The sequence below is a fragment of the Trematosphaeria pertusa genome (genome assembly GCF_010094035.1).
Source record: "Trematosphaeria pertusa strain CBS 122368 unplaced genomic scaffold BU26scaffold_6, whole genome shotgun sequence".
Lineage (NCBI taxonomy): Eukaryota > Fungi > Ascomycota > Dothideomycetes > Pleosporales > Trematosphaeriaceae > Trematosphaeria > Trematosphaeria pertusa.
The window spans coordinates 2,130,264-2,144,352 of NW_022987217.1; the positions used below are offsets into that span (position 1 = coordinate 2,130,264).

Genomic DNA, 14,089 nt, shown 5'->3' on the forward strand with positions numbered 1-14,089 from the left:
AGACAGTGAGGTGAAGGCGGACGCGCCGTGTGATAGGCCAGGGCGGCGCGCTAAGGGCTCCCGGTGGCAGGTGCGTTGGAGCTGCAGTTTTGCAAAAACAGAAACGACGACTGTGAGCTGCAGTCCTGCCCTCCGCCATCCGCCATCACCGCAGACCTTGACTCCAGGAGGCCCCCATCTCCTTCTCCATCCGCCCCGCCTACGATACCCCCTCCATCCACCTCCGCCCACCTGCACGCCCACGCTGCATCCCCTCCGTTTGGCACTGGGACTGATATCGCCCTCGTCTCCGTCTCTATGGCTTCTGTACGTCCACATCCAGTCGACTTCGCACCCACGACGCGCCTACTGACTCCCTCCAGCAAGCTCCCAACCAGCCGCGCCCGTACCCCGGCAGCTACCTCCCCAACGGCGGCGCTCCCTCTGGCCCCGTGCCCGGAGCTGTCCCGCTGCTCCCCAACCAGGGCCGCGTGATACAACAAGGCAGCGTCCGAGTGCTATGCATTGCGGACGTGCGAGGTACGCAGGCGGAGCCCCTCGCGGCTTTGTTGAGCCGCACACTGACGGCGTTTAGGCAACCTTCAGTCGCTCAACCAGCTCGCCGCCGATGCACGAGCAAACTACATCATCCACACCGGCGATTTCGGCTTCTACGATGACCGCTCTCTCGACCGCATTGCGGAGAAGTATGCCCACCCCCACACTATCCACATTACACGTAAAAGGTGCTAAGCAGCGCAGGACCCTGAAACACGTCGCCCAATATTCGCCGCTGCTGTCCGACGCCGTCAAGCGCTCCATCGCCTCCGCGCCGCCGCAGCCCCCAATCAAGGAACGCTTCCACCGCGAGAGCCTGCCCCTCTCCGAACTACCCCTCTTCCTCAACAAGACATACACTCTGAACATCCCCGTGTACACAGTGTGGGGAGCCTGCGAGGATGTTCAGGTCCTGGAGAAGCTGCGCTCCGGCGAGTACAAGATCGATAACCTCCACATCATAGACGAGGCGCACTCGCGGTTGCTCGAAGTTGGCGGCGTGAAGCTCCGTCTCCTGGGTCTCGGCGGCGCCGTGGTCATGCACAAGCTGTTCGACAATGGTGAAGGCAGAACGACGATTGCGGGTGGACAGGGGACCATGTGGACCACCCTGCTACAGATGGGCGAGCTTGTGGATACAGCAAACCGCGTATACGACCCGACTGAGACCCGCATATTCGTCACACACGCTTCGCCAGCGCGCGAAGGCCTGCTGAACCAGCTGTCCGTCACACTGAAAGCGGATTTCTCCATCTCGGCCGGCCTACACTTCCGATACGGTAGCTCCTATAACGAGTTCAGCGTCAATCCGACGCTGGACCACTATCGAGGCAAGCTCGCTGCGTCTAAGGCATCATTCAACGATGTGTGGGACACCGTCAAGACCGAGGTCGAACCTGCAGTCGCAGACAGCGACTCGCAGCAACGCCTGTTGAACCTGGCTCTGGAGATCGTCAACAAGATGCCCACTGTCGCTAACGGCGGCAATCCTTTCGGCGGTCCAGCTCCTGGTCCCCAAAGCGGCGTCATCGATGAGAGTGCCTTCAAGAACATGTGGAACTTCAATCTGGCTGATGCAGCCTACGGATGGCTGGTCTTGGACATTGACAATGGCAGGATTGGTACTGAGATGAGAGCCCAAGGCTTTAACTTTGCCCATAGGGGAGGTAAAGTTGCCCCGCCAGCCCAAGCCGCACAACCACTAGCTGGCGGCCCAATCGCAGCTCCTCCAGCAACTGCTCCTAGCCCAGCAGCGCAGCCCTCTCCGGCTCAGGCTCGCCCAGCTGCTCCGCCTTCAGGTACTCCGCAGCAAGCCCGCCAAGCCACTGCCACTCCGCCCGTCCCGCAACAGCAACAGCAGATGAAGCCTGCCCAGCCGGCGCGGACTGGCCCATCTCCGGTCCCGGTAACGCCAAAGGACCCCATCAAACCGGCCACCCCACAGCCTAGCGCTTCGGGTGGACCTGTAAATGCTGCCGCGGAGAAGGCCATCCCCAGCGAGGTGAAACCGAATGGCACGGCTGCACCCGAGAAGACCCCAGCATCGCCAGCACCCAAGGAGCCCCAAGAGCGCAAGGAGAGCAAGGCCCTCTTCATCATCAACGTCAAGGATGAAGAGGAGGCCAAGAACCTGCTTGCCGATGAGGACAAGCCAAAGTGCGAGAAGGTCGAGAAAATTAAGCATTTCTTCGTCGCCCACTTCGCCACGCCCGCCGATATGAGTGCCGCTCTTAACCGCGTATCCTCGGAATATAGGAACTCCAAGGGCCCAGACAAGCCAAGTGTCAAGGTCTACCGTGAGCCTTCGAGTGGTCCTAGGTACGGCGCTGGCAACTGGCAGGCCAGCAGTCGAGGTGGCGTTCAAGGCGGATACCGTAGCGGAGGTGCCTCGGACAGCGAAGGTGGTCGTGGAGGCCGTGGTGGGCGAGGCGGATCCTACCGGGGCGACCGAGGCGATCGCGGAGGTCAGCGTGGACGAGGCGGGCGCGGAAGGGGTTTCAATCGAGGAGGACAGGGCGAAGGTGCTGCGGCAGCACCTACGGGAGGCGAGTCATAAACCCATGACTTATTCCTATGCCCTTGTCCTCTCTGATACCCTTTCTTTGTTGCAGCTGACCCGAGGAACAGCGCGGCCTCGGACGAGTTGGCGGCGAAGTTCTCCACGACGCATGTCGCGGCTTTCTCCGCGGCTCAAGCTCCCCCGTTCCGACTGATTCCTTCTACTTTTCGCTTCAACGGGCGATTGTCCCTTGTCATAGCAGGCGCCGGTCGTGTTTCCTTTTCTCTCTCGGTTCGTTAATCTCAACAAGTGCGCGGGTGACGGTTGGCGAAACGGCGGGCTGATCGATTCGGCTTTTGATGCTCTAATGGTCGTCACCGAGGCTCACTCTAACGATCTTCTTTTCTCAGTTTCCTCCCTCTCGACTAGGGCGGGCCTCCCGTCTAGATGTACACAGCGTATATAGGCTGGGGATGGGTGGTGAGCGTGAGGAGGCGGCCAGGATACGGTGGGGCTTTTCTTCTTGGAGATAATGACGGGAGCAGTGATTGTTAGAGTATGTATTGTAATACACAAAAGTTAGATAACATGTCTCTCGATGCTGTGTCTTTATCATGGCTGCATCGACGTCAACGTGTCGAGCGAGACACGCCCGTTCCTGCTCCCCGGGGCCACTTTGCGTGACTACCCCTTCCATTAATTAAGAAATCCCAGAAACGCCAGTATAGCGCAACATAGCATGGTGTGACCGAAATGACTCGAGAGCCCGAGAGAGAGATATGCCATCATGGGGCCGGCATCTCCGTTCAACGAGCCAACGTATGGAGTGAAGATGAGGGTTCACCGTCGCTCCTGCGCTTTTCACTGCTTTGGGGAAACCCCCTAATTCCTGGGTTGGACCTCCTCCGCTGTCTCGCCACTCCCACTAGCACCCTTTCAATAACACCGCACTGCGCTGGGCCGTCCACAAACCGGCACCATGTCAAGGCTGTACAACTCTGCCGAACGCCTCATCTCGGAAGCTGGGCCTGCGAGCGACAGCCCAGATACGGAAATGGGACGAGTGGAAGAGCTCGCCTATATCCGAGTCACAGGCGCTGCAGAGTACTCTCCACCTCAACGACTGTATAGCCGATACGTGCTAACGAAGTCAGACACGATTCCACCCACGGGACCGACCGAAGTTTCGAAGCCTGGAGGCTTGCATTCTGCGAGGCGTTCACCGCTCGTATGCCGCGTGAACTTCGGGACATGACATACGACCACCTTCTTGAGCCAGAGTACATCGTCCGAGTCGACCCCGGAGAGTCACTTAGGTGGTGTTTGCCCGACCTCCAGTGCGCCTCCAAGATCATCCCAGCTATCGATCCCGTTACCGAATCGCTCTTTCTGCCAGAGAATGTTGGTCAGGAGTTTGCCTTCGAGATGGCCCAGCAATTATATCAGCGCGGCTCATTCGACGTGCTCGATCCCCGGGGCCTGGACATGGTGTTCGATAATGACCTCTTTAGCGTTCACAAGAAGCCCTGTGGTTATCCTCGCGGCCTCCGAATTCACATGTGGGAGAACCTTCAGGGCGGTGTATGGCTCAAAAATATGCGGAACGAGCAAGAGACGCTACAAGAGGCTCTCGTCTGGCGTGTTCTGGACAAGGGACTCAAGACTGCGCAGGTAATCGAACTCGTGCTTCACTTCTGCGACGTTCAGATGTGTAAAAGTCTCCTCAAGAATATCGCACCTCTTGTGTATGGGCTGCGGGCGGAGGGTACATGCGTGAGCGTAGTACGTCGAGTATTTCTTGGGCACAATCTTCGCACTGCAGCATACGGGAGCCCCGAATATGATATGACCTGGCTTTTCAACCAGACAATGCAGGGCTGCCTGACGACCATCAATGAAGCGAGGGTTCACGTGAGTGACCATGATTCACAGAATGGTCATGCGGGACACAGAGCTGATCACATTGTAGGCGCATCTCGGAAAGAGAATGCACCGCGAGGCACCGCAAGATGGTTTTGTTCGACGACTCGCCGGCGCAGTGGTGCCCCATTAACAGTAGCCACGTCTACACTGAGGCGCTACGCACATTTCCACCGGCTACGCATATGCTTGTTGCAGTTACTGGGAAATAGGAATATTGCTCATGGTTGGAAATTTTCTGCAGAATGTATTTGAAGAGTTGGTGTTTGATCGCAGAATGGCAATCTAGCTCTGCATCCTTGCAGCTATGAATACACGCGGAATTATATACTCCACATATACACGTGACAGATCTCAGCGCATACCAAGCAACCAAAGATACCCATCGCCATCTAAAACGAATCTATCTAGTATATATATGAATCCGAGAGCATCGATCGCTCACGAACGGAGCACGTCCATCCTCCCAAGCATCACTGATGCCAATTTTCTACCTTAGCAGGCGGCCCCTGCGCCATCCGCTTGCAGAGGTGACACGAGCTCAGATGCCGCTGGCGAATGATATCTGTGGTCGACGGATAAGGTGGGGTGCTGATGACTATCTGCGCTGGTTGGCGTGGGATTGTGTCTGGAGTGACCTGGTCGATATCGGAGTGCACACTCCTGGAGTCAAGGTCCGCCTTTGCGGCACGTTCCTCGAGTACTTCGAAAATCGTCTTCCCATGCGTTGCATCCGGCGTCTCTAGGCGTGGTTCAAGGCCCGGCGGATAGCGAGGGTGCGGCTCGAGGCCGGGTGGGAAACGAGGCACAGGTGTACGTCCTTCACTCGCCTCCGCAGACGATTCAGGAACCCGAGGAGCGCCTCCGGTGCCAAGCTTGGGCCAAAAGTACTCAAGCTCTTCGCGGTATTGTCCTGCAGCTTTGAGTATGGGAGGAGTCGGGAAGCGGGTCCTAGCGTCACCGGGTCGGATCGTCATATATCCATGCCAGAATTCTGTTCTCCGGTCGATATCGGGGATGCTGGCCTGGCTCTGCGCTTCTTTCTGCACCTGCGGATATGCCTCCCCAGACGGCGGCGCCTCTCCCTCCTCCGTCACCGTCTCGTCATCCGCATCCGACCCGTCCCAATGCCCCTCTGTCTCTGGTCGCTTTCCCGCGGGAGCGCGCTTCGCGTTGTGCCGATAGGTCGGGGTCTTGACGTACATGCTCACATGGACCTGTCGCCCTTGGATTCGCAGCAGGGCTGACTCCCGAACTGCACGGCGGGCCTGCTCTTCCGTGTCGAAGGTGACGATGGCGCACCCGCGCATTGTGGAGGGGATACCTGCCTTGCGGGCGCCTTGGGCGGCATAGAGGGCGTGGATATATTCTTTGGTGGTGCCGGGTGGTATGTTTTTGAGGAAGATCTTGTCGTAGCGCATTGCGGGCGAGTGCAAACCGGAAAAAGGGATAGTTGGGGTGTAGACGTAGAATGAGCCTACGACGTGGCTGTATGTGTGTTGTACGTTTCGGAAGGGAGTTGCGTCGTTGAGGCAGTGTAGTTGGGCTGTGGTGACGTCGAAGCGGTTACGTGCGGACCTTGTTACCGATAGGTTCGCGGAAGAAGCTACGGTGGCGGAGATGGTCAGATTCACTAACGTTCTCGTTTCCGGGTGTGAGGTACATAGTTGCGAATGGTGGAAAGCCGTCGTGCTAATATTCACATGTCCTCCTACATTCCCATGTGACTAGCAGATCTCGCATGAATGACTCCGACAGGCCTTCACTCCACGGGCAGAAGAGCACCCTGTCTCCTTGTGCGGCGCTAAAGTCCTTCACCGTAAGTGACCCTAGCGAAGCAAGAGCGGTATGTCGTAACTTCAACCTCGTCCACAAATCCAGAGCACGGGACGTCCGTAGGCTCTCTAACGCTTTCACATTGCCTTCAACTTCTCATGCTCCTCAAAGCTCTCGTCATGCTTGTCGGCGAAGTTCAGTGCTGCCCTTTGCATAGTCAATCTCCTTCCCATCCTTATCCTCCAGATCCTCCCTATCCCACCCAAACCTCTCCAACAGCTCCTCTATCTCCCTAAAAGTCCCGCCACTCTCCGCCAAATGCAGAAGTGGCAGCTGCCCAAATTTGCTCCTCGGATCCGCCCCGGCCTCTAGCAAAATCTCCACACTCTTTACATATCCCCTCAGCGCGGCGATGAAGATAGGCGGCTCCGGCCACGTCCCTCTCTCTTCCGGCTCCGGGTTCACGTCCGCTCCAAGAGTGATTAGAAGGCGGAGGAGATCTGGATACTCTTTGTCGGCGAGGAGAGCGGTTTGGATGGGGAGCAAGGAGCCAGAGCCGTAGCGCGCATTGACGTTAATGAAAGGGACCAGGCGGGTGACCACGGGAATGCGGCCGCTCCGAATGCCGCTGTTGAAGGCGCGATGGAGGAGCCGCGGTTTGCTAGGTGATGAGGGGAGGTCGCCGAGCCAGTGGACGAGCCGATCGACGATGATATCGTACTCTGCGTTTCTCCGTTTTGTGAAGAAGGTATCGATGATATTCCCGCATTCTTGCTGGGTCATAGGTGCTATGACTGTCATGAAATGCTCGACTAAGAGGTCGATCCTTTCTGTGGCGTCGTCGCGTGATAACGCCGCCCGGAAGAGGTCGTCGAGGTCGGGTCGTGAGGATAGATGGCCGTGGCGAAGTATGAGCTTGAGGATGGGGATGGAGCCGCGCTTGATGGCGTATGTGAGGAGCGTGGAGCCGAAGCATAGGCTTAGACGATCGATGACGACGCGTGGAGATTGAAGTATGCGTATTAGGTCCTGCTCGTTGGTCTTGATAATTGCAAGGCACATGAGACCAAACTTCTGATCCTCTTCAATTTGCATCTCGCGCCATTCCTCTCTCGCATACGACGTCCCATCCTCCCTCGCATTCTCCCGCTCCGCATAAAACCCATCCACCAGGCACTCAAACCTAGCATCCTTGTGCGCAACAACATATGCCATCTTCTTATCATGCAACGGCAGCTCCAGCCATTCTCTGAGCAATAAATTCCTCCTAATACTGTCGTCTTCAGCAATGCCCAGCCCTTTCTCTTGCCGCTCTAGCACGGGCAGGAACAGGTACGCGAATAGACTTGGCTCCAAGTGAGACCATCGTATACGGAAATAGAGGAACTTGCGGCTTATTTCCCAGGGTAAGCTGGACCAGGTGTTGGTAGTGACAAGGCGCGGCGCGTCTTTGAGGCGCTTGTTGGAGAAGTAGAGGGAGAGAATTTCTTCGTCAAACGTTCCTGCGTGTGATAGGTTAGATGGATGTGCATGGATGGGGGCAATGGAAAACGTACGGCTGACCAGCCGCAGTTTGAATATCGTGGTCCGCGCAGCACGGGATCTGTCCTGTCTCGCGGCATAGGTGAGAATAATTCGAAGAATTTCGAGCGGTATTCGCATTGTGATGAAGTTGTTCGTTCTATTAAGGGCTCATGACGGTACATCGAGAGTGTGAGAAGCAACCTGGGGACTTATTTATAACGTGATTGTTCGTGCGGCGAAGGATTTGGAGTCCAGGCGGACACCGCTGCTGGCTGAAACGCCAAGCCTCCGATTCCCAAAGCGGGAACAGTAGTGTATATTTCAATCTTTCGAAGAAGCACCAAGTACGCGGAATGCCTTGACCGTCTTTACGGTATCGAGACTCGCCAATTCCAAAGACCCCTCCGACTGCGTAGCTTCGGTTCCTCTAGTGAATTGTGCCATCACGTGACAATGGACGGCTGCTTTTGAGGTTGTTCTGAAAACATGCGTGAGATTTCAATTGCCTTAGAGAGGGAAAGAGAGAGAGCATCAGGCGTAAAAGATTGGAAGACACCAGCCGGACCGTGCAACTGCTGCTTCGAATCGCTCGTGGAAAATGACGTCATCAATCCGCCTCAATTATCTTCAGTCCCATGCCCAGTCACGACTTCAACACTCACATCATCTTAGGATTTCATCGCCACACCCGAACAGTCAAACAGACTCGCGTATTTCTTCCCCGATAATGAATTTGCGCCCATACCCCGTATTGATAACAGCCATGAGAGCGATCAAAGCGCCTAGGAAACTGCGCGTGCCCGAAACAAAAGACCGCCGATTGCCATATACATCTTGAACCCAGTCCGCGACAAAAAAGAGATCGACTCCCGCGAAGGCACCCTATTACCAGGTAGCCCGCTGTCAGTCGCGACGCAAGCTTCGGTCCCCCGCCATTACACGCCATTTGGCCAAAAACACAGGACTGCTCCAGGCATGTCCTTTACAGAAGACTAGGCACACTGTTGGGTAGGCAGTGATACTAAAGCAGCCCTCTCTCTTTCGCTCTTACTTTCTTGCTACCTGCCAGATTTGCTCCTGGCTACGTGGCTCACTCAATAGGCGCCATAACCCCAGGCGTTTCAGCCCCCGGTCGGAGATGCCCAGGTGTAGCCGCCATGGGACGGGATGTAGTTGAATTGGGGAGCAAAGCCTTGATCTAGCGGACCACAGAACTGGGGATTGGCACCGTTGTAGTACAGACCATTATAGAAGCACTGGCCAACTGTGCCGAGAAACTGAGGACCATAGCCAGCATACTGCGGCGCGTGCTGCAGAATCGGCTCGTAGAAACCGGGGAAGAAGCCAGACGCTAGAGGGTCGAAGCGCTGGTTCGGAATCTGTGGCGCCCAGGTATGGAAGTATTTGAGGTATTCGCCCTTCATCGGCGACGGCGGCGACGTCGAGTGCTGGGTAGGCGGAGTAGTGGCGCTCAGAGGGCGGGACTGGGGGCTATCATCAACGGTACGACGCGACTCCGCCGATGACGGACTGCTCCGGCGCTCATCGGTAGCTGCCTGCTGTGAAGGACCGGATGAGAATGGGATACAGAGGAAGGCCTTCAACTTCTCCTCGTTCTCCTTCAAGACGACCTTATCGACGGTCTGAGATGCTGGATCCTGGGAAAGAGTGACCTGCTTGGTCCCGATAGTGACTGGCGGCGACATCGGCTGGACGGAGTCCTTGGTCGACTTAGAGGCCGTGAGCTTGCTCTTGACGAACAATTCGATGTCAAAAGCTCCAGTCTCGTTTGGCTCGAGGACGGTAGTGGTATTTGCCCTCATCTGGATCTCGATATCCTCCAGCGTATGTGAAGTACGCGGCGAACTGCGACCCGAAGTAGTTACCACAGGCTTGTCTGACGCCGCGAAGAGCTGGTCGATGCTGATGGACTTAGTGGTGGTGATAACCTGCGGCTCGACTTCAACAGGCTGTTCCTGATTGTCGCCTTCCAGAGGGTTGGGCGACGCACGGGGGCCAGAGGTCAACTCTAAAAAGCCGAAAGCCCCAGCCGGGTAGGACATGGCTTGGTTAAAAGTCATGTCGAGCAGGTCTGGAAGGTGCAGCTTGTCGGCTGGCACTCCGTGCTTGCGAGCGAAGGCGGCCAGTTTCTCGGAGATGCAAACCCAGCCGCTAAACGTATTGGAGAAGAACTCGTTATATGCTTCTTCTGTAAGTTCTGTATCAGGGTCGAGGTCGTTCTGATGTTTGCAAGTGCGAGCTTCCAGGTCGATGTCATCGATAGAGATTTTCATGCCGACGCAGGTGTCAAGCTCCGTGTTGATGTCCTCCACGGTCATTATCGTGATACCCGCAGACTTGCGGTTGCGGCGCGCGAGCGATTCCCGAGGACCATCCATGTTGGCGTACAGTTCCGCCTCGAGAGATTCGCGGAGCTCCTTGCAGTGCATGTTATCCGGTGTTGCAGCGCCAGGATATAGGGTGAGATCAAGATTTCCCCATTTGGCTGCCTTTATCAATGGCTTCAAATGAGGGGTAGTCTCTCCGGACATTGCGGTGGTAGGAGGGGTGCATACTGGTGACTGTGAGCAACTCTGGGTAATATGGAAGGATCCGGGGAGAACGTACCGACATTAGTGGGAAGAGTGGGTTCCTGATTGGGAGCGGCATCTTCTACACCAATAACTTTGAGGACCGCACCCAAGACGGTCTTTTGCACCGTCCCGATGGCTGGGGTATCGACTTCCGCCGGAGCGGCAAGTTTGTTCTGAGGAACCTCGACGGGCACCATATTGGCGGCGACGGCCTTTACCAATTTCTTCGATTCCTTGTTCTTGCGAGCCGCCGCCTCCTGCTTCTCTTTCTTCTTCGCCTTCTCGGCGGCCTTGCGGTCCTTGAGAGACAGCGTCTTCTTGGCGACTGTGTTCGACATTACGTCCACGTTGGCAGTGAGCGGGGCCGAACCTGCGATTCCTATATCAGCGACAGACATTAGAGGCAGATGAAAAGGTGATTGCGTACCTTGAGCGGCCTTGACGGAGGCGCGGGTGTTCTTAGTGTTACCCATCTTGTAGTTGCTTCACGAAAGGGGGAAAGCTAGGCGTAGAAAGACTTCTACGTATCGAATTGGATTGTGAGGAAGAAAGAGAAGATCTGGAGGTCGCCGATAGGGAGAATTAGACTGGAGCACTGGGTTGAGGTCCAAACTGACGTTCTGATTTTCGGCAGTGCAGTGAGGGAGAGAAGGAGTTGCGTCTGCGAACTTCCTCAAAAAGGAACCTGCGCGGGGCGCGGCAAGAGCTGACTCATCTACCGCGGCAAGAAACAGTATGCTGGTCGCTGGAGAGACGTGAAATTTTGGTTTGATGTGAAAGAGTTGGCCGTGTTGCGGGATGGTGGGGTATGGTTGAGTTGTGAGGAGGGCGAGTGACCCCTGAGATGAATTCGGGCGATCCCAACGTACCGCAACCGCACTACGGGCTTCCCAGCGCTCAGAGAAGCATTAACATTATCTCCAGCGTTGACGGTTCTATAATTTGACACGGATATCCGCCACATGGCTAGCACACTACTGAGAACAGACAATAGCCATCGGGCCTGGAGCGCAGTATCCATCAAAGGTTACTTAGACCAGGCAAAGTAGCTACTTAGGTCTCGTTTAGGCGTTCAGAAAGCTTGAGATCCATGGCAACCACTAACATCAAAAATCGGCGATTGAAGACGAATATCTGCGGGGTCGTACTGAAAGGAGAGTCGACTACAACTCCTAAATCACTGGCGACAACACAGCGCATAGATTCATAGATAGGCGCCACCTATAGGGTTAATAATATCTCTTAGGCGTCTATCAATTATGGACACCCCAGGGTGCCCGGCCAGGCTGCGAGTTTAAGCGAGTTGAAGTCAGCAGTGCTAGATACCTGGAAGCATTACGCAAAGCCCTTGTAGAATGAAAACAGGTCAAAATCAAAACAGAACAGCGGCCATCAAGACGCAGTGTGCATTGACAAGGAAATAATACTCGCAGTACAGTTCCACCGGCACCCGGGCCTTTAGGCGGAGAGAATATTTGTCGTGTCGACAGTCAAGATCCTGCAAGAACTTAAAGCCAATACTTGAAATAAGCACCGGAGAATGAACAGGGCAGCTTATTGTTTGACTACTCCGGTTTCCGGTTAGACGCCTGTACGTGGTGGTCAACGCTCCGTGGAGATCTTCTTCAAATTCTACCCTGAGCAGTTGAAACCTTACAGTGAAGGTAACTTATGTAACTTTGTTCCTCTCCTCTTCGAGAGGTGTGGGGTAGGCTTAAGCGTGTAGCAGTTAAGGAGGATTAGGGACACGATGAAGAAGTCGATCAAAGGATCGGCTAAACTGAAGATTCATGACACAAAAGTGGGTTCTAGCTATTACAGTTGCGGCTTTGAGCGGGTATTCATGCACTGCTAGGTGAGAATCTTGTCTTTCATCCTATTTCCTTACCATCCTACCCGGAGAATTCCTTTTCCATGTATTCTTCCTCGTTTTGGCTTTCTGTTGCACACGTCGGCTCTTATCGATACCACTGAGTGGGCTTCGATCGGAAGCTCGTGGGTAGGTCCAATTTTTCCTTTTCCAATGCGTTGCCCTTGATTTGCTGTGTTGCTTTCGTCGCGACTGCGCGTTCTTTTCCGGCCCGTTCGCCACAGATGTTCAGTAGGAGAACAGAGATGGGGCCAGCTCTTAGGTTGATGCTTATTGGTGGGAGGCTGAAAAGATGTGTTGCGGCCAGGATGTGAGCGATAGGGGTGGTAACGCTTGTGTTCAGGGCGGGTACCGTACAGCTAGGAAGGCTAACCATCGTGCTCTGAGAGGACGAGTGATATCTCGCTCTGTTCGTTTGGAAGTGGATGTTGGAGATGCAATAGTGGTTTTCTCGCAGGTAAGAACTTAATATGCGCCTCTTAAAGTGATTGTAGGCGAGATGGTCCTGTCTGAGACAGATACGTGCTGTCGTTTGGGGTTTGTCTCGTTTGCTCTTTCGTTTGGAAGCTAAGACTCCCACAGCCTCAGCATTGATAACTCTTCGCAGTATCCTTGAGAATCACATAGTCATGTTCGGATACCAAGGTAATGGCGCAATAGAGAGAGAGCCAAGCCAGCCTTCCGGCCCGGATCGCCCATCAACGTAATCAGCACTATGGAGGGTTAACCGAGTGATAGTCCAGTGAGGAGCAGGAAATGATACCAAAGTCTTTGACTCTATCTGATAGCTCTGGCCAGAGTTCGAGGCGTCGCATTTGAGTCTCAGTTTCTTCCCATCCATCGGAAAGATCTTGTGCCTCCACCCATGCCATCAGATCATGATCTGGACTGTTTCTCATCTTGTAGCCGATATGGACTAGGCCAGTCCTTGGTGTGTACGGTCCGGTTCTGTCGAAAGGCGATAGATTTCCGCAAAAATGTTTTAACGAGACTAGTCTTCGATTTGGACTACGTATATTTCTGCGAGCTCCGAGAACAGGGGATGGTATTGGGATTGCTGAGGTCTTTAAAGTGTAGCTCGGATTTGTATATTAGTGATGACATACCTAAATGGAGACTTGGCGTAGCCGGAGCGGAGACCGCACGTGTCGGAATAAGCCACGAAACTATTCGCTTGCAGCCTCAACGGCTACCTTATGCACAGTGGAGGATGCGTCGGGTGAGCTCAGCCAGTAGGTAATAGTAGATGTCACCTTTCTTGACGATGAACACGGCAGGTAGGGCACCGAAACAGCCAACCAGTGCAGCCTTACTTCGTTGTAGATTAATTGGCGGCGTCTATTTGAGCTTGTGCCGCAATATTTTCACGCTTTAACGGCCATCGCGCGGCCCCCTTGGAGCTACTATTTGGCGCCGTAGTGGACTAAACGTATACGGCTCTGGTAAGCGTCTATGCGCTTATCATACAAAATCTATAGGCGTTTTTGCAATATCAATGCAGTATCGCACCCAAACTCTCAAGATCGAAACATTTTCGTGTGGCTTCTCCAGTTCGCGCCTCGAAGGATCACTTCAACTGCTCTCAAGGAAAGTACTTGGCCCCTGTTTCCAAGGTCCACTCTCAAAGCTGGTCGAGGCGATGTAGCAACCTTGCTAGGCTCCTCGCATTCCGATGGCAAAAGACCGCAACCTTGTGCAAAGTATCAGACCCGTTCGGTCAGCGATTCTAGTCTAGAATCATGGCAGTGTCTTGCCAGTGTACATGGCAGCCGGCTAAGCCTCGTGCGTGCGCTTGGGTTACTATAGCATGCCCCACTTCGTTCGTTGCGTTAGCTGCGCTCGCAATATAGGTCCCCAGACCGGTCGTTG

General features: G+C 54.8%; 6 protein-coding genes across 6 annotated transcripts; 2 read left to right on the forward strand and 4 right to left on the reverse strand.

Annotated features, from left to right (window-relative positions):
• The first annotated feature begins 116 nt into the window (after window positions 1-116).
• Window positions 117-3,014, forward strand: BU26DRAFT_483315 (uncharacterized protein). Its single transcript, XM_033825802.1, has 4 exons — window positions 117-306; window positions 363-519; window positions 575-686; window positions 742-3,014. Exons 1-4 carry the CDS (start codon window positions 298-300, stop codon window positions 2,591-2,593), a joined length of 2,130 nt encoding a protein of 709 aa, XP_033685362.1. The 5' UTR covers window positions 117-297; the 3' UTR covers window positions 2,594-3,014.
• A 501-nt stretch (window positions 3,015-3,515) lies between these two features.
• Window positions 3,516-4,589, forward strand: BU26DRAFT_564215 (uncharacterized protein; the record flags this gene model as incomplete). The annotated part of the gene is made up of 3 exons (XM_033833264.1): window positions 3,516-3,640; window positions 3,691-4,447; window positions 4,506-4,589. The coding sequence occupies 3 exons, from the start codon at window positions 3,516-3,518 to the stop codon at window positions 4,587-4,589; spliced, it is 966 nt and encodes a 321-aa protein (XP_033685363.1).
• A 199-nt stretch (window positions 4,590-4,788) lies between these two features.
• On the reverse strand, window positions 4,789-6,143 carry BU26DRAFT_300490 (uncharacterized protein). Its single transcript, XM_033821773.1, has one exon. The coding sequence runs from the start codon at window positions 5,875-5,877 to the stop codon at window positions 4,930-4,932; it is 948 nt and encodes a 315-aa protein (XP_033685364.1). The 5' UTR covers window positions 5,878-6,143; the 3' UTR covers window positions 4,789-4,929.
• Window positions 6,144-6,409: 266 nt separating this feature from the next.
• BU26DRAFT_564217 (uncharacterized protein) lies at window positions 6,410-7,894 on the reverse strand (the record flags this gene model as incomplete). The annotated part of the gene is made up of 2 exons (XM_033833265.1): window positions 6,410-7,734; window positions 7,789-7,894. The coding sequence occupies 2 exons, from the start codon at window positions 7,892-7,894 to the stop codon at window positions 6,410-6,412; spliced, it is 1,431 nt and encodes a 476-aa protein (XP_033685365.1).
• Window positions 7,895-8,425: 531 nt separating this feature from the next.
• On the reverse strand, window positions 8,426-9,632 carry BU26DRAFT_518753 (uncharacterized protein). Its single transcript, XM_033828889.1, has one exon. It carries the CDS (start codon window positions 9,577-9,579, stop codon window positions 8,878-8,880), a length of 702 nt encoding a protein of 233 aa, XP_033685366.1. The 5' UTR covers window positions 9,580-9,632; the 3' UTR covers window positions 8,426-8,877.
• Window positions 9,633-10,080: 448 nt separating this feature from the next.
• On the reverse strand, window positions 10,081-10,944 carry BU26DRAFT_300494 (uncharacterized protein). The gene has a single exon (XM_033821774.1). The coding sequence runs from the start codon at window positions 10,821-10,823 to the stop codon at window positions 10,281-10,283; it is 543 nt and encodes a 180-aa protein (XP_033685367.1). The 5' UTR covers window positions 10,824-10,944; the 3' UTR covers window positions 10,081-10,280.
• Window positions 10,945-14,089: the final 3,145 nt, after the last annotated feature.